The sequence below is a fragment of the Vitis riparia genome, chromosome 6, assembly GCF_004353265.1.
Source record: "Vitis riparia cultivar Riparia Gloire de Montpellier isolate 1030 chromosome 6, EGFV_Vit.rip_1.0, whole genome shotgun sequence".
Classification (NCBI taxonomy): domain Eukaryota; kingdom Viridiplantae; phylum Streptophyta; class Magnoliopsida; order Vitales; family Vitaceae; genus Vitis; species Vitis riparia.
In genome coordinates this window covers 15,553,421-15,572,101 of record NC_048436.1, presented here as the reverse complement: position 1 = coordinate 15,572,101, position 18,681 = coordinate 15,553,421, and the positions used below count along the sequence as shown (strand labels likewise).

The 18,681-nt window shown below is 36.8% G+C and overlaps 3 protein-coding genes across 7 annotated transcripts; 1 reads left to right on the top strand and 2 right to left on the bottom strand.

Annotated features, from left to right (window-relative positions):
• Positions 1 to 1,634: 1,634 nt before the first annotated feature.
• On the top strand, positions 1,635 to 6,975 carry LOC117916487 (phosphoinositide phospholipase C 2-like). Its single transcript, XM_034832549.1, has 9 exons — positions 1,635 to 1,976; positions 2,108 to 2,304; positions 3,203 to 3,338; positions 3,424 to 3,678; positions 4,891 to 5,102; positions 5,326 to 5,443; positions 5,706 to 5,858; positions 5,950 to 6,036; positions 6,304 to 6,975. Exons 1-9 carry the CDS (start codon positions 1,668 to 1,670, stop codon positions 6,625 to 6,627), a joined length of 1,791 nt encoding a protein of 596 aa, XP_034688440.1. The 5' UTR covers positions 1,635 to 1,667; the 3' UTR covers positions 6,628 to 6,975.
• Positions 6,976 to 8,228: 1,253 nt separating this feature from the next.
• LOC117916486 (putative serine/threonine-protein kinase-like protein CCR3) lies at positions 8,229 to 10,942 on the bottom strand. Its single transcript, XM_034832548.1, has one exon. It carries the CDS (start codon positions 10,799 to 10,801, stop codon positions 8,381 to 8,383), a length of 2,421 nt encoding a protein of 806 aa, XP_034688439.1. The 5' UTR covers positions 10,802 to 10,942; the 3' UTR covers positions 8,229 to 8,380.
• A 1,155-nt stretch (positions 10,943 to 12,097) lies between these two features.
• On the bottom strand, positions 12,098 to 18,360 carry LOC117916488. Of its 5 annotated transcripts, none has more exons than XM_034832553.1 (6): positions 18,283 to 18,360; positions 17,752 to 17,845; positions 15,302 to 15,660; positions 13,450 to 13,545; positions 12,547 to 12,606; positions 12,098 to 12,448 (listed from the first exon to the last, which is right to left on the bottom strand). In XM_034832553.1, exons 2-6 carry the CDS (start codon positions 17,843 to 17,845, stop codon positions 12,242 to 12,244), a joined length of 816 nt encoding a protein of 271 aa, XP_034688444.1. In that variant the 5' UTR covers positions 18,283 to 18,360; the 3' UTR covers positions 12,098 to 12,241. The 5 variants fall into 5 exon arrangements, with proteins under 5 accessions (XP_034688444.1, XP_034688445.1, XP_034688442.1 ...); XM_034832554.1 differs by having other exon boundaries at positions 18,288 to 18,360; XM_034832551.1 differs by having other exon boundaries at positions 17,752 to 17,853; positions 18,283 to 18,354.
• Between the last annotated feature and the right edge of the window lie 321 nt (positions 18,361 to 18,681).

Below are 18,681 nucleotides of genomic sequence, written 5' to 3'. Positions count from 1 at the left end.
AAGATGCGCCTCTAGGCACAAGAGGTTGAAAGCCTAATACATATCAAATTGCATGCACAACAACTGATACTGCATTGGGGGCTCCAATGCATTAGCCATATTATATGACCACTTGAATTTTTTTTTGTTTGCTTTGACATTACACTTATATGGGGATTTAATCATGAGAAAATTATGTATTTTAAGAACTCATTTGTAATGAATTTTGAGAAAATTGGAGACATTTCAATATTTGAAAGTGTTCATAGAAGAAATTAGGTAGTTGATAAATTTTTGAAAATCACTTTTATAAATTTAGAAAATTAATTGAAGTGATTCTTAGAAAATCATTTAATAAATAATTCTTTTAAAAATGCTACAAACTAAAATTGTTTTAATCAAAATAACTCATGAACAAACTTTAAGTCCCATTCTAAAAATATTGAATTATTTTTTATGTTTCTCTATTTTGTCCCATGCTTAAATAATAATATTTTCAAAATTTTAGCAATGAATTATAATATTTTAAACATTCATATAAATTTTATTTAATTTAAAATAATTTTTTTAAACAATAACATTGATAAGAATATTTTTTTTAAAAGAATAATAATATTTTAATATAAATTACTATATTAATATTTTAATAGTATTTAAATTGAATTAATAAATATGTAAAGTTTTTTTATTACACATACACATCGACTCAATTTTGAGTTCCAAATAATTTTTAAAAATTATCAAACTTACTAAATAATTCAAGTATTAGGTTTTGCTTGATTTAGCATATATTTACCTAGTGAGAAAATTTTAAAAAATTAATTGTGTGTAAATGATCTAGACTAGCTTTGTTTTAAAAGTTTTTAGCACTATTTGGCTTAACTTCTTAGTTTCAAATTACTTTTAAAAATTATTAAGCTCATTAACGAACCCAATTCCTTTCGTTTGATTTCTAGGTGAAAACTTTTGGAAAAGTATAGTTGTGGGGTGAAGAGAAATAGATGTTATTATTCTGAAATTTTTTTTGTCTAAATTCTTTTTATTTTTCGGTCTTGACATATTTTTAAACTTATTAGAGTCGGTAACAAATCCAATATGTTAAGTATCATTTGATTTAGAGATGCAAGTCTTTGCCCAGTAATCAAAGTGGTATATTTGTTGGATTAACCAACTTTCATAAATTTTTTCACTAACCAAAACTGTTACTTCTAACTGTTCTTTCTATGTACAATTAAGCTCAGTAACAGATCCAATGTATTCAATTTCGGAGAGAGAGAGAGAGAGGGTGTTCATGAAGATGACTTGATGGTGGGAATTTCAGAGCATTCATTCCGGACCCAACTGGGCAGAGAATCTGAGTGAGAGGTGTGTCCAGTATTGCCTTGCCCCACCACTCCCTCCTTTGTTCCCTTCTTCCTTTACAGATGAAATCAACACAAGCAATCTCTTTTGCTTCACATCAAACACCTTCTTCAGGGATTGATTGTAACATATGGCCCCATAAAGCAAGAAGGATCCCTATAAACAGTATAGCTTTTCTTGTAACTTATGCATGAGGACATATTCTCACTTTGGTGAGACGCCATTCCTGGGAATGTAGAGCCATGTACTTATGTGCCTGACTCCCACCTCCGGAGTCCATTCTTGCTACACCCATCCATCAAGCAATCTCTTCCTGTGCAAGAGATATGTCTAAGCAGTCTTTCAAGGTCTGCTTCTGTTTCAGGCGAATATTCAAGCTCCAGGCAACTGGGCCTCCAGAAGATGTCCAATACCTCTTCAATCGCTATTCACAGGATGGCACCATGACCCTTGATCAACTGCGCTACTTCCTCATCGATTTTCAGGAGGAAAAACACGCCACCAGAGAGGATGCTCAGGCAATCTTCAATAGTCTCAAGCATCTCAACATCTTCCAGCGCAAAGGCCTTCATCTTGAAGCCTTCTTCCGATATCTCCTAGGCGACCTTAATACCTCTCTTCCTCCATCTCCTACGGTAATCTTCTATTCCTATACTAGTTATCAGTTTCTCTTCCTTTAGTAGTCAATCTTGTGTTTTTGCCATTTCAGATCAATGAAGTTTCAATCTCTAAACATTAATTTTGTGAGAAATGTCTCTGAATCCAGGTGCACCATGACATGACTGCACCGCTGTCTCATTATTTCTTATTCACAGGCCACAATTCCTACTTAACGGGGAATCAACTCAGCAGCAACAGTAGCGTTAAGCCTATCATAGATGCATTGAGGAGAAATGTAAGAGTAATTGAATTGGATTTGTGGGCTAATGACAAGAAAGACAACGTCGAGGTTCGTCATGGAGGGTATGATGTTAACTTACCCTTGTTTGTCCAACTCAAACATGGAGTAGTTGTTTGAATAAATCTGCATGAGTTTATCCCTTTTTCAGTTTTCTAAGCTCTCCAGGATTTGAAGAGAAGACCTAGGACATCAAATGCCACTACCCATTCTCAACCATATAAATCTTGTCCGCTGTAGGCCGGCCAAGAGATCTTCACTACTTTAAAATGTGTTTAGGATATTAAGAAGAGTATATACCTACGTACATACATATATATAATCATAAAAACTTTTTTCTCTATCTGATATGAAAATTTTTCTCTATCTAACGTGAAATATTATAATCACCCTCATACATATACAACATCATCATTGTGTGTCATAATATTATGGAGTCAAATAAATAGAAGTTTTTTGTATAACCAAACTAACTTCCACACCGGAGTCGGAAATCGACTCTGATACCATTTGTAACAACCTATTTGCAATCAATTGTATAGATAATGTCTACTTTAAGTCAAAAGGGACAATATTTATACAGTTGTGAACAAATCGTTACAATTAATATCAAAGTTGATCTCCAACTTTATGTGAGAATTTGTTTGACCCCATAAATGGTATTTGTCTATTTGACCTCGTAATTTTGTGGGACACAACAAAGATGTTATATTTACATAAGAGGTGATTGTACACATTAGATAAAAGAAAATGTCCTGATGTATATATAAATTCCTCTTAACTTTATAAACGAATTTTGAAGCAATGAGGGTCCTTTGGCCCAAAACAAATAATATCAACAATCTCGAAGCAAGCCAATGATCATATCCTACTACACTATGTTTGTTTATCCCCTTATTTGCATCCTCTCAAGGATTATAAATCTTCTTCTCTTCTTCTACTTCAAATGATTGGGAAGTGTAGGACGGCGACCTCTCCAGTTGAACTCATCAAATGTCTGCGGGCGATTAAAGAGAATGCATTTTATGCTTCTGAATATCCTGTTATAATAACATTCGAAGACCATCTTACTCGGAACCTTCAAGAAAAAGTGGCTAAAGTGAGAACATAGTAATGGGGATTTTAACCATTGTCACCCTTTTCAAATGTACCATCTTTCTGACTGAAATTGTATTTGTTTGTAGATGGTCACTGAAACATTTGGAGACATGCTGTTTCGCCCAGAGTCAGAATACTTACCTGAATTCCCTTCACCAGAATCATTAAAGAAGAAGATTGTTATCTCAACCAAACCTCCGAAGGAGTACCTTGACATTGAGAGTAATACAAAGGGAAGAGCAGGCACAAAGAAAATGAAGGATTCAGCGGATGAACAGCCTAGGACGAAAGAGAAACACAGCTCCAGAGATAAAATTGAAATAGAAGGCACAGTGAATGAGGTATAGAATTTTCTGGTCCCAGTATGCTGACTTAGTGAATAAGTCTCATCTCCTTAATTGCAGACTTCTCCTTTGTTGTGCAAGCGAAAGCTTTGATGCCAACAATGTTAGTTCAAAAACACAAAGATAAAACAATCACACATATGGTACACGAGGTTTTAACGTGGTTCGGCCAATCATGTCTACGTCCACAGATGAGAGAGAATGATTCCACTATACAATAGAGAATATTACAAAGGACAGAACCAGATACAACTATTGGGTTCCCGAAACATCCCATGTTTCCCCACTCCTTGTATTCATACCTTACTACGAGCCCTCTCGCTCCACTGGGTACCTCCCGTTCTTCCTCACATCTCTATCCACCTCGTATAGTCTCTACAGACCCATCTCCATCTCATGACTTTTTCCCCTCATAACCTAAAATATTTATAGAGATATTTCCAACAACCTTCCTTATTCTATAAGGAAGTCTAATATTACAATAATATATCAACCTAGAAATATTCTATATAATATTCTTTACAAAAAAGGAATCTATACTAATTAGGAATTTGAGACACTTCCTAAACCAAATTCCATGAAATTAATCTTCAATCTCTCTATGACATAAACCTTTTTGTATCATATCACCATAAAAGAGCAATCGATTCCACTTTCAGTGAAAATTCTTTTTGTTTTCATCGATCTGATACCAGTTGTTGTGCAAGCGAAAGCTTTGATGCCAACAATGTTAGTTCAAGAACACAAAGATAAAACAGTCACACATTCGGAACACGAGGTTTTAACGTAGTTCGACCAACCATACCTACGTCCACAAATGAGAGAGAATGATTCCACTATACAATAGAGAATATTACAAAGAACAGAACTAGATACAACTATTGGGTTCCTGAAACATCTCATGTTTCCCCACTCCTTGTATCCATACCTTACTACAAGCCCTTTCGCTCCACTGGGTACCTTCCGTTCTTTCTCACATCTCTATCCACCTCGTATAGTATCTACAGACCCATCTCCATCTCATGACTTTTTCCCATCATGACCTATAATATTTGTAGAGATATTTCCAACAACCTTCCTTATTCTATAAGGAAGTCTAATATTACAATAATATATCAATTTAGAAATATTCTATATAATATTCTTTACAAAAAATGAATTTATATTAATTAGGAATTTGGGACACTTCCTAACACACTTTTCTATCAGGCTAAGTTAGAAGAAGAAGAAGAACTCCATCAGGATGAAGATTTGCAGAATGCTGTTCCTGATTATAGACGATTAATTGCGATCCATGCTGGGAAGCTGAAAGGTGGATTGGAGAGCTGGCTGAGCATCGATCCTTACAGAGTTAGACGCCTCAGCTTGAGTGAGCAGGAGCTTGAAAACGCTGTAAAAACACATGGAACTGAAATAGTCAGGTACTAGATATTATTACTTTCAGCAACAATCATTCAAATGAAGTCTTACATGCCTTTGCAGATGCTTGGACATCTACTTTTTCATAGCATGATACCTAAACTCATTTGCTGATGTTCATACAAGGATATTTTGGTCTGCAGGCCTGACTGCACAATATAATGTTGCAGCTAGATATTTTACATTTCAGCATCTTAATCATCAATTGATCATTTCTTGCTTTAGGTTTACTCAGAGGAATTTGCTGAGGATATACCCTAAGGGAACACGTATTGACTCATCTAACTACAATCCCTTTGTTGGGTGGATGCATGGAGCTCAAATGGTTGCATTTAATATGCAGGTTAGACTTTGTTCCTTGTACATCTATATCAGATAACAATAGGTCAAGTGATTAATAATCACATTTTGCAATATATTTTGATATATGGTTTCTGGCTTTTGCATACTTTAACTAATGACCTGACTGTATTCCTTAGTGCAAAACAAGTTAAAGTTACTAGCTGAGTTGTGATCTTATAGAAGGAACTGTGATTGAAGTAAGAGCCATTGAGCAGGAAGGGAACTTAGATTTTCTTTTCATTTTCCCAATTTCTTGCCATCAGGGACATGGGAAGCCTCTTCAGATAATGCAAGGTATGTTCAGAGCAAATGGCGGTTGTGGTTATGTGAAGAAACCAGATTTCTTACTGGAGGTTGGAGCAAATAATGAGGTCTTTGATCCCAGTGCACCCTTCCCAGTTATAAAAGTACTGAAGGTGCCTAAATCTTAACAATACTTTCAATTGTATTAGTTTTACTTTGCTCTTTTCCCCATTGCATTCGCTTTACTTGCATGCTAACAAACAGGTGACCGTATACATGGGGGAAGGATGGCATTTGGATTTCCGCCATACCCACTTTGATCTATATTCCCCACCGGACTTCTTTGTGAAGGTAAGACAATAATCTCAGATCATCTAAAGGAAATTCAAACTAATATCTACAACAAACTAGGGGTGAAGTCTTAAGGTATTTGTAGAAAGATTTTTAAGGTTGCATTACAAATTAGATGTCAGTAAACTTTTGGTGCCCCACAAGTGATTTGAGTTTTTCTACCAGTCTGCATTGTGCATCACTGCATCACTGTCTTGATGCTAACCGGTGTTTCTCTGCAATCTGTTCGGTTTTTGGGAATATGGTGATTGAATGATCTACTTGCAGGTTGGAATTGTTGGGGCCCCAGCTGACACAAGAACAAAGGAAACAAAGCCAATTGAGGATGATTGGACTCCATCATGGAATGATACATTTGAATTCCCACTGACTGTTCCAGAACTAGCAATTCTTCGAGTTGAAGTTCGAGAATATGACACATCAGGAAAAAGTGAATTCGCAGGCCAAACATGTCTGCCTATTGCAGAGTTAAGAAGCGGGATTCGAGCAGTCCCACTACATAACCGGAAGGGAGAGAAGTACAAATCTGTGAAGCTTCTAATGTGTTTCAAATTTGAAGATACAAATCTGTCTAATGAGTCTTCACTTTGAAGATCGATGATGGGGGCTTCTTGGATTCTAAATGCTGTATATGTCTATATTGCATACAAGCACTGAAGAACATCTTATCAGAATATTAGTCTGAGAAACATATCTCAGTACTTACTAGTTATGAACACAAAAAACTATGAAGGTTCACATCCATTTACCCAGAACATGCGTTTCATAGTCTCCTGCTCGTTTGATCGAAAATTTCCCTCTGACTTTTTGTTGGCATTTTGAACTCACTCCCTTGATCACTAATCAAAAGATCACCCTATCCGAAAGGGAATAGAATATGCTTGGGTAAAGAGAACACACTTCCACATTGAAAAGTCCCCTCACATGCATAACAGCATTTTTATAAGGAAGCTAAGAAAGATGGCATCAGAGCATTTCATGTTAAAGAAAGTGAAATATTAGAATGAATTCTACATGCATTGACCATCTGATTAAAGTTGGTACCCGGACCCTACATACTGTATCCTATAAATTATATATTTTGATACAGTAAAGCTTAGACATATTCAAGGAACCGATTATTGGATCTTGACTTTAATATTACTAGTTGTTAAATTTAGTTTTGTCTTCACTTTACAATCTACCTTAATGAGGATAAGCAAAGACCAATTTTAAAATTTGGAATCCCATGTGATGAGAATTGTTTGGACTGATCTCAAAAGAAAGAACACCCTGTAATTGATGACAACTTGAAAAAACATAGGACTTTCGGTTGGGTGACACCCTGACTCCAACCCATGCAGTTCCGGAGACTCAACACTGAGACAAGTGCCATGTTATTCTAAAAAAAATTCAATTAGCTTTTGGTCACGGGGGAGCAAAAGAATGATGAAGCCCTTTCACAAGTTGACCTTCAGCTCCATTATAAAATAAAGTGGGGAGAACCATAATACCTGCCCTTTCTACTAAGTTGCTGAGCTGGGTGCACATTCCCTTTCATTTGCCTCACAAATGTGAACAATCTTTCTGAAATATTGGATCAATTCGATCACGTGAACGGGATGATAATAACAGGAAATTCATGAAAATTTTCTGTGTTGTTTGCTTGTTAAACCCTTATGGATTTGAATCTCAGAAAGAAATGCATATGTTCTATAAGCTCCACAACTTTGCACATACCTAGGACAGATTATTCTATATTGGATATTGCTCCACTGTATCTAATTGAGGAGAGTATGTGTCCAACTGAGCACAGCATTTTGATTTGCTTTCCTGTAATCATAATTGGAATTATTTATACCCACTTTGGCTGATGATTGTGCTTGGAATCTTTTGCTCCATGCCTCCAGGGCTGTCCCACTCTTCCACCAACCAACCAACCAAAGCTGTCAAAGCTGCTTCAGAAAATTTCAGTAGAGACATTTTTTTTTGGTTGAGATTTATAGAAACACAAAAGGCCCCATTTTATATTGATTCTAAAGCTTTGGCTGTTTTCAGGTTGTTTAAGTCATTTCAGTTGTGTTCTCCCAGTGAGGGGTGAAATTAGATCTCAAGAAAGGATGATTCTAGGGATCATGCAAGTTCCTGATTACAGGGGAGTCTACTTCAATATTCAGATGAAGAAAAAATTATCATCTTTCTTTACACTCAGAAACATAATTCTTTTCTTTACATTCAAAGAACATGACAGTAAATGACATGTAATGAAAAGAGGAATAAACAGAAAGCAAATTAGCAAAAAATAAAAAATAAAAAATAAAATGAAGAAAAAGACCTCCATGGGCTCTTGTTTTGGATGGAACTTTCATTCTGAGATAATGGAGAATGAAGTACTAGAGATGCTAGCGCGGCTCTCCTCGCAAAGAGCCAGTGCCCTCTCCAGATTAGCTACAATGTCAGTCATGGTGGGCCTTTCCTTTCCCTCCAACTTCACACAATGCATAGCCATGTTAGCCATCAGCTCAACCGCCTCGGCCTCATTTGCCTCTGGTGGACCAACCCTCATATCCAATACCCTCCATAGCTCACCCACTGTTATCTGTGGTACTGCATAGTCCACTATCCCAATAGGAAGAGCTCCCTCCACTTCTTCCTTGAATACAGCTCTCTTTCCTGTCAAAAGCTCTAACAATACCACTCCTAAGCCATAGACATCACTCTTTGCTGTCAAAACATTTAGCACATAGTACTCGGGATCTATATACCCAACTGTACCGGCTGCCCTGGTTGACATATACTCCTGGTTAGAGTCTGGCCCCATTAATGATAGCCCAAAATCCGATACTTTTGCAGTCCAATTTGCATCAAGAAGAATGTTAGAAGACTTAATGTCTCTATGAATTATAGGTGGCACAGCATAATCGTGGAGATACTCAATTCCCCTAGCAGCATCTAAGGCGATTTTAATCCTCATTTTCCAAGAATTTAAAATGTTGCTACTCTCTAGAATATTATTCTTGCTATGCAGATGATCATGGAGAGATCCATTACTCATGTACTCATAAACCAGAAGCCTCTCATCATTTTCTTCGCAGAATCCCACAAGCCCCACCAAATGCTTGTGGTGAAGCCGCGACAACAATGCTAGTTCTGATTCAAATGCAATTTCCTTCTCTTGGAACTTCTTTATCCTTGAACCAGTCTCTCCCCTTTTGATGGCCACTTCCCTACCATCTGGAAGCTTGCCTTTGTAAACCGTACCAAAGCTTCCACCACCAATCTTGTTTTCCAATGAGAACATGTTAGTGGCAGCAGCAAGTTCTGATAGAGAAAAATTTTCAGCCCTGTCCCCAACAGCCCTTGATGATGGCCCGCTCCTTTGACGCCTCAATGCTAGAGAGCTCTGGCGCTTGATGGAGGATGATTTTGAAACTTGGACATTGGAACCATTGTCTATCACCGAGAAACTATCGGCATTGGCCCTGCTGACGTTTGGTTGTGCAGAATCATAAATCTGCTTGTGAAAGAAGGCGCAGACTCCAGTCCAGAGGCAGTAGACAATACTACATATGCCTGCAAAAAGTCCAATTGACCCAACAATCAAAAAGGCCAACAACAGCCTGTTTGGGGCAGGAGATGCCGGAGAATTTGGTTGTAAATCTTCCGATGGTTGTGGCGGCAAAATTGGCAATGGCAATGGAATTGGAAGATCAAATTCACAAGACTTACATATATTCCCAGACCCATCACACAGAACCTCAGAATTCGGATACATACCACAAACGCTACATGAAGCTTCAACACATGGACCCGGAATGATCATCTCAAGTGGAAAGATACTCCCTGAAGTACGCTTCCCAGTCCACCCAGGTCCCCAGCATATCACTGATAAGTTCCTGGATGTCAATCCACATGTGAAATCCAAACCAGCAACAATTGATTCAAAGGAAACGTTTTTTATATGTTGGCTGCCAAATTCCGATAGTTTTGTTCCTCCTCCCCAGCACTCCACCACACCATTTCTTCTTTGAATTGCACAGGTATGATTAGCTCCCAATGCAAGACCTGAGAATTCGAAAGCTGAACCAGAGGGAAAACCAAGCTGCCCAGTATCATTGTTCCCTTTACAAACCAAAATCCCTGTGTCTGTCAACCCACATGCATGAGAATTGCCAGCAACTAAGCTCGACATTGAGAGATCACCAAACTGTCTTTGAATCTCAGCTCCAACTGCGCTGACACCCCAACACAAAACTCTGCTGTTGTTCTTCAAAATCCCACATGTGAACCCTCCTCCAGACGTTATTTTCTGAAACTCTGAACCCACTTCCGGCGTCGGAAACATAGACCCACCTCTCTCTCCTCTCCAACATTTGACCCCTCCACTGCTGGCCTCCAATGCACAAACCTGAGCATTACCCACCGTTAAATCGGTTAACCCAACCCTGTCACTGTAGTATATGCGCTTTGGGCGAAAACTAGCATTGCTGAAGGTGGTGTCCCAGCAGAGAAGGCTGAAGCCGCCGGACCTCAGGCCGCAGAAGAAGCTCTGGCCGCCGGAAATGGCTTCGTAGGAAACTTGAGGTTGGAGGTTGATGATGTGGCCTTGTCTGTAGCATTGAATTTCTTGTAAAGGATGGCCGGCGAGGATGCCGCAGACGGTGCCGGTGGCATAGGAGACGGCAATGGTGGAGGAGGAGCCGAGGGCGTTGACCGGCAGTGCCGGTGAGGAGAGGAGGGCAACGAAAATGAAGGCGATGGTGACGGAGGAGGGTGATATTCTCATTAGATAGATTGGGATTAAGCGGCAGAGAATGTCTCTGTTTTTTTCTTCTTCATTTGGAAAGACAGAAGAGGCTGAGAGAGAGACAAGAGTGAATTGCAAAAGCCATGAGAGCTCATGGGAATGATGTTGAGTTGCAGTGTATGGGCCATTGGGTACCAATTGGGAGGGACCCAACATCACGTTCTTCGTGGGTGTCTTGGGCCTGATGATTGGTCAAACATGAACTGGTATTGGGCCTAATGATGGGCCAAACATGGACTGATAATGGGCCTGATAATGGGCCAAACATTGACTGGTAATGGGCTCATCGTGGACCAATCATAGGCTTTACAATTGGCTCATCTTTGGCCTATTGGCAAGGTTTACAGTGTAGCTAATTGATTTGCTTATCTAACATACTAAGAGTCCGTTTGATAATGATTTTGAAAAACACTTTAAACTTTTCTAACACTTAAATATTTTCAAAAAGATTAGAAACATTTCTAAGAATCATGATCAAACATACTCTAAGAACCCATAAGGAGTAATTATGATTAAAGTACTTTGAGTTTGTAGCACTTTTAAAAAGCGATTTTCAAAAAAATCCCATATCAAATTATTTTCAAGGAATCATTTCAAGTGATTTCCTACGTTGTTAAAAGTGATCTCCGTGCGTGTCTTGGGCCTGATAACGGGCCAAACATGGACCTGTAATGGGCCCATCATAGACCAAACAATGTATAATTGGCTCATATTTGCCCTATTGTCAAAGTTAATCCATGTTGCCAACAGATTTGCTTCTCTAACACTGGAGCCTGTTGGGAGTGATCTTAATTAAAGCATTTTGAATTAATGGTACTTCTAAAAAGTTATTTTCAAAAAATCCCCGGTCAAATGATTTTTTAGGATTTTCTAGGAATCATTTCAAGTGATTTCCCATTGTTTTTAGAAGTGATTGTCAAAAGTTTATTAAACATCTAAGCTATTCTAACTCTTTCAAAATGACTCCCAAACTGAGCATTATGCAAAGCTCATCTTGACCTATTTGCAAGGTTACTACCAATGTCACAACCACAAATTGATTTTGCTTCTCTGACACACTTAATAACTTGACCTCGTGTTTAATTTTTTTGTTAATACTAATATCTGATTGACTTCTCTCACAGATCTAAGGATTTCCAATGCAATTTCTTACAAAATTACACAAGGGACTTCCCAAAGTGCCATTCCTTTAAGGCAGGGATCCACCTTTTGGTTACTAACAATTTTAACCAAAACCCAAGAGGGCACAACTTTATTGTAGGCAAAACAAAAAAATTGAGATGAGAAATGAAATGTAAAGTTCATTACATACCATCTTGATTGGAAATAAGGGGCTGTTTATCAATAGCATTCACTAAAATTTAAAATATTCCACTTCCTGGGGAAGCAAATAATGTGCAAAACTTGAAAATGAGAAATCTAGGGTTCAAGAGGGGGGTCAAGAGGGTCTTGAGTTTCCTCTGGATCCACACTTCTGTAATACTCAAAGTCCTCGTCAAGATCTTCCATTGTTTTTCCAAAAACAAATGCCTTTGTCCCCATTGTTGTGAAAGGCATTAAACCAAAAGCTCTGGCAGTTTTGATCTCCCTTGCAACCTTCCTCTGGGCTTTGGCGCTAATGCCAGTCTATAGAATGAACACAAGAACAAAAGAACCAGTTAAAGGGAGGTTTAGAATTTCAGTATGGGTTCAGTCAAAGATCAAACTTTGAACTTAGTTCTTACCTTGCTCCTTTTGATGATAATTCCAGCCTCCGTTATGAAATGGGCAAGGAATCTCACATTCTGGACATGGAGTAGTAATGGAAGTAAGAAAAGTGTTTGAAACGGTGAAGATCACAAAGAGACCAATAAGCTTAAATCCATAACGTAAAAATATAGTCGTAGTTAGAATGCTCTGCAAGATTACGTGTTATGATTAGGTCATAAAGAAAGCTTGCTTGCAGTCTACAAGAGCCCTTTAGGCAAAAAAAAATGTGGTTAGGAAGAATTGAAGAACAAAGATGGTTATCATCCAAGAAGGGGCTTCCCAGAATCTAATTTTTTATCCAGTTGCCAGCAAACAAACTTAGTTTGAGGAACAAAGGCTCAAATTCCCAGTGTTCTGACAATAGAATTGGCATCCTAACAGTCAGTCTATAACCAAGTATGCACTCCTGATAACAAATGTAAAAGAGAAATTGTACCTCAGCTATCATCATAACCACTTGGCAATGAAGATAGTGTGAACCAAGACAACCCAACTCCAATCTCCTACACCCCACCCCCAAACCCCTTCAGCTACAATCCAGTGTGAACTGTAGAATCACAACTCTTAAAAAAATAATAACAAAAAATAAAATAAAAAACTGCAGACTCATAGCTCTCCAACATAGTTTAACTTGGACTACTGAAACCAATGATCAGCGAGTGGGAAGGGATTTCATATTTTCACATGGTGAGACACATCATCAAGAGCTGCCCTACTTCTAAAGATCTTTACCAACACTGGTCACTAGCAGGAAACAGAGGAAAAATATTACTAGTAGACCCTTTCCTCATTTTTAGGCCATTTCATTACATGTCCGCCATCACAAATGTAAAGATATGCTAAATCCAAGGGGAAGATGAAAGAAAAAAGGGCCTCACCCTGAAATCTGCCTTTCTCAAAACTTCCTCTGTAGTTACTTCAAACTCTGGCCTTTTGTAAGATTTGCGTATTCCTGGTTTTGTAAGATCAAGGTCCTGTATAAAGCCATGAAACACATGAAGGAGAAGAGTATTTGAAGCAAAAGATAGTAGATAAAGGACAAACATAGAAACAGGAATAGAGAAGGCAAAGTGCAAACAGAAGATAATGATTATAACTGCCTATCAAAAAGAAGATAACAAGCATAACTACCATTATATTTGCATGTAGATTACAGAAGAAATGGAGCAAAATTGAACAGGATTTATCAGCTATCCTGTAACCAGTTCATGTTTTGATTCACTGTGGGGTTGTTGCTTTAATTCAAGCCCCTATAGCCTATAGAATGAAAAATTAACTTTTATGAATAACACCATAATGCATATCAACATGAGCTTATAATTAATAAATCACACAAATTGATTATGAGTAGAAAATGCCGACACAACACTAGATAATCCAAACATATGATTTGAACAATCATGCATTCAATTAATAGAAATCATGGGATGCACACCCAGAATAAACATGTTCATACACTATACCATCCAACTGGTATATTGATTGCAAATAATCATTAAAGAATCAATATTTAACAGGCAGCAGTAACATATATGTTGGTTACGGTATTATTATATTTATTTTTCTGTGAATTTTGATTCACTAATCAAAACCATATTTTTCTCTTTATACTTAAATGAATCACCATTCATTTACATCTACCATGCTTCCTCATGATTGATGACATTCTGTTCTTCTCTTTCCCTAATTCGTTGGGTTAGATAAGAGAGAAAAATGAACTAAGAGGAGAGGGAAATGTGCAGAACGACAAACCTATAAGAATCAGCATTATCAGGCATATTATCCCCTACATGCAAAATAGGCAGAAGGCAATTCCCTAAAATGTTCCTGGTACAAAATATATTCATCAGCCCCCTACATTTTATTGGCAATTGTTTCCTGGCATAAAAATCATATGCAGGTCAGTTAACCCTTTAAACAAATTCTTTTTAAGTCTACTTGGTGAGAGCTAAAACTTGTGTCTTATTAAGGTTTCCAAATTTTGTTATGTCCTGCATCAACCCAGGGCAACATTGTTCTTAACAAATTGGGTTGAAGTTGTCTTCACCACTTTTGTTTCCATAAGTAGAAGCACATGTAAAACTACTTATTTTTACTAGATTGATGCCAATGTTATATTCCCTAACCCAGGGCAACAATGTTCTTAACAAATTGGGTTGAACTTGTCTCCACCACTTTTGTTTCCATAAGTAGAAGCACATGTAAAACTCCTTATTTTTACTAGATTAATGCCAATGTTGTATTCTCTTTTTTCTCTAAGGAAATTATTCAGTTATAATAAAGTCTTTAGTTTTGACAAAGAACAAATGGAGCCTAATCTTAAACCTTTACTTCTTTTTTTCCACTTATCCAAGAAAGCAACATTTTTCATAACGATAACTAATCAATACAAGATATTTTACCCCAAAACCAAACATTTCCTGCATCAAATATTGGTGCAATCATTTGCTTGACTGTGTCTAAAAGCTAACTGGAAAAAAATATGTGAAAAGATAGAAGAGGAAGAAAGTAAGTACACAACATATATTTGCAACCTATAAAATGCAAAAAATGGAGAGCTGCAAATTCTGTAACACATCTAGTTCCAGATCTGCCTTCACAGAGTATACTTGCATGGAGCAAACAAGTAAGTTCAACAATAGATTTGAACCTTTTCAGAATAAAATAAAACAAAAATGGTACAAAACTACAATACCAGAAGATAGAAACCTCAAAAGGACAGATTCATACCTTTGGTTCGTAAGTCATTCCAGGCTTAAAAGCCACATCTGGTCTGAAAGCATAATCCTCTTGATCTATTTCATCAGGATTGAATTCAAAATATGTGGCCTCTTTCTTCAATTTCCCATCCATCCCATCCGACAATGTATTGAAACTCTCATCCAGACCATCCAAAAACTGTGAACCACTTCCTCCATTCAGTTTAGAACCCAAACGATATATGTCATGAGCCTTTTCAAGTCTATCAAGCTTTTGGTAGAAGGAATCAGAATTTGGATTGCTCCCTGAAGTCCCAGCAAATATCCGGTGCTCAAAGTCATCAGCAGACTCAAATGAGTTTTTTTTTTGGTTATCATCATTTTCATTATCTGTTTAAAGATTTAAGACATGAAAAATAGAGTTCTTAGGTGGTAACAACAAGAAAAACTAGAAAACAATTACCAACTGAGAAGCATTGTAGAATAAAATAAACCACTGGAGAAGGATTCCCCTTTTGAACTTGTGGTTAGTAATATCTGGAATAGTAAAACTACAAGTTAGTGCCATTGCACCAGAATCACCAGATCAATAGAAAGAGGCAAACCCATGCATGTAACAATCATCAGAATCTAGATTTGGTTATCTGGAATAAGAATTCTACCAACATAGATGGGACACTAATCAATCTAATTAGTTGGAAAACCCCTAAATGCAATCCTCTCCTCCTATGCCTTGAGAAAGAGTTAGGCCCATATATGGAGTTATTATATCAACAATGAATTCTAAGAATATATCTGAAAGTTAAAATGCCCTTTTCCACACAATTATTTTCTTCCCTTGTACTAAATACCAAGTACCAAAAAAAAAAGGAGAGGGAAAAAAAAAAAAAAAACAGATGGTTATTCCTCTGGGTGATCGACAGAAAGAGGCAAACCCATGCATGTAACAATCATGAGAATCTAGATTTGGTTATCTGGGATAAGAATTCTACCAACATAGATGGGACACGAATCAAATTTCTAATTAGTTGGAAAACCCCTAAATGCAATTCTCTCCTGCTATGCCTTGAGGAAGAGTTCGGCAAATATATGGAGTTCTTATCTCAACAACGAACTCTAAGAAAATCTGAAAGTTAAAATGCTCTTTTCTAGACAATTATTTTCTTGCCTTGTACTAAATACCAAGTACCAAAAAAGAAAAGAAAGAAAAGAAACAAACAATTATTCCTCTGGTGATCATTTCATCTTCTCTACATGATTTTTTTTTTTTTTTTGCTTTAAAGAGTATACTTTTGTAATAATATCAACATGCATTATAAAATCAAAAGAGAGCATGTAAATATCCTTTTGAATCTACTATGATTTCTTCCTCAGTGGTACTTGGTAATCATATTCTAAATTTTTAACCTAAAAATCGTTTTCTTAAAAAAATCTAAATTTGTGTGGATCTATTTCTAGTCCCCCTTTTGTTTCTCTAACTCCAAAATATAAGATAATATGATACATCCAACACAAATGCAAAGTATGTAAAGTGGCTAAGTAAGAGATGCGATGAAAGTAGACCAAGTAATATACATGAATGAAGAACAAGTGAGGAAGCTTAGGCTATAGTGAATTCATTAGAAACAAAGAATGGAAGACAACAATGTAATCTTTATAAAGAGAGAGCATAAAAGTATAACAAGAACAAAATATTTTTTCTCTGAAGTTACAAATGGGGACATGTGTAGGCATACAATCATGAATATGACAGAAAAAATAAATATATAAATATATATATTTATATATTTATATATATGTGTGTGTGTGTGTGTGTGTGTGTTAGTCTAAGGTGTTAAATGCTGCAAGAAGTACACCTACAAGAAATGAAGAAGCGTTAACCCATGATTTATTTTATTATTATTTTTTTGAAAAAAGAAAAGTCCTAGATGTGACAGAGTGATTACATACCAATGCAGCTGATCACAAACAACTGGATAGGGCTTGAGTTGACTCAATGCTAAATATCTCAAACAATTAAATTTCTCTCAAAACCAATTTATTTCTTTCTGTATAAGAGATTACTCTCTTTGATATCATGAAATATTTTTGACTGTGAATCATAAGGCAAAATAATGGTAAGTCAACACTGAAATAACTCCTAAAACCTAAAAAAGCACACCCAAACCATGAACTCTTGATGGAGGCAATGATCATACAAGAAGAAACTACTAATAGAAGATCTTCTAAAATTCGATTCTTACCGACTATAGAGACATTAAATCAACTAAAAGACTGTCACCATTCAGCCCAAAATGGTGTTAAAGAGTAAGAACAAAGTGACCACTACCGCATATCCAGATTCTTAGAAGAACCAAATTCAGCAATGCAAATCTAGTAATCTTCCAGAAAGGGGGAACATAAACCTACTTGCAAAGCAATTTCCAAAAGTCAATTGCAAAACATGGTTTCAGTAGAATTAGTAAAGATAAAAGAAATTACTTGAAATTGGACTTGTAGAGAGACTTCTGATCATCTGGGGCCGCTGAATTCGGCATGATAAGCTGTTAAAGGACTGTATTGCAACCCGAAACATCTTCATTTCTCCAAAAACAAAATGTAAATGTCAATGCCCAACCTCTCTACCTCAATTACACAAATCACAGAAAAAACGCACAAACAAATTAGGATTCATAATTGACAGTAACACGTTAAACAATGAAACCTTCCGCCACGGTTCAATCATAAGACAGCATAAAAGGTAAACAAAATCAAACATATCAAAAGTTCCAGAAACCCAGTTGAAACACATCCCTAATTCTAGAACTGATAAAAATTAAAGAAAAAAAACGATGAAGATACGGTCTCAGCAACTACCTTCATTAGCTTATGAAAAACCCTCCAAAAACCCCTCAAAAAGTTCAAACCCAAACAGACCTCAATGAAGATTTCTAGAGAATAAAAATAAAATGATGCAAAAATAACAAATATTCACAGAGAATAAAAGGATTCATCAGAGAGAAGCATCGTTACCGGACCGAGGCAAAGAGCGAAGAAGATGGAGGAGGAGGAGGAGCTGTCGCGGTGAGGAACTCAAACTGAGTGCTTAAGATTCTTGCAAACGACGTCGTTTTGAAAGCAAACAGATTTAGGGATTCACATGAACCGAGCCCAGGGCAGCCCATCAAGCCCACCACACGTGGGCTAAATTGGGCCTAACTTTTTGGGCTTTGTATGCTATAGATTTTCCGTTTCCTTTTTGTTTTAACCCATCATCCATGAGCAGTTATTTTAAATGAATAATATTAGTACCATAAAAGTTTCATTTAATAAGATAACTTTTCATATAAGCTAAAATGACTTTTCGTATAAATTAAAATTAAAATAAGACTTGTACGAGAAGTAACATTTCATGCCTTACATATTAAGTTT

Bases quoted from the DNA above. Each gene is read 5' to 3' on its own strand.
- LOC117916488 (XM_034832551.1), bottom strand. From the start codon at position 17,851: ATGAAGATGTTTCGGGTTGCAATACAGTCCTTTAACAGCTTATCATGC. The intron at 15,661-17,751 runs GTAATTTCTTTT...ATCTTTAAACAG, and splicing joins CTCTACAAGTCCAATTTCAA to ATAATGAAAATGATGATAAC. The intron at 12,607-13,449 runs GTGAGGCCCTTT...CTCCATGTCCAG, and splicing joins TGAGAAAGGCAGATTTCAGG to AATGTGAGATTCCTTGCCCA.
- LOC117916487 (XM_034832549.1), top strand. From the start codon at position 1,668: ATGTCTAAGCAGTCTTTCAAGGTCTGCTTCTGTTTCAGGCGAATATTC. The intron at 2,305-3,202 runs GTATGATGTTAA...TGGGAAGTGTAG, and splicing joins GTCGAGGTTCGTCATGGAGG to GACGGCGACCTCTCCAGTTG. The intron at 3,339-3,423 runs GTGAGAACATAG...ATTTGTTTGTAG, and splicing joins TTCAAGAAAAAGTGGCTAAA to ATGGTCACTGAAACATTTGG.
- LOC117916486 (XM_034832548.1), bottom strand. From the start codon at position 10,801: ATGAGAATATCACCCTCCTCCGTCACCATCGCCTTCATTTTCGTTGCC.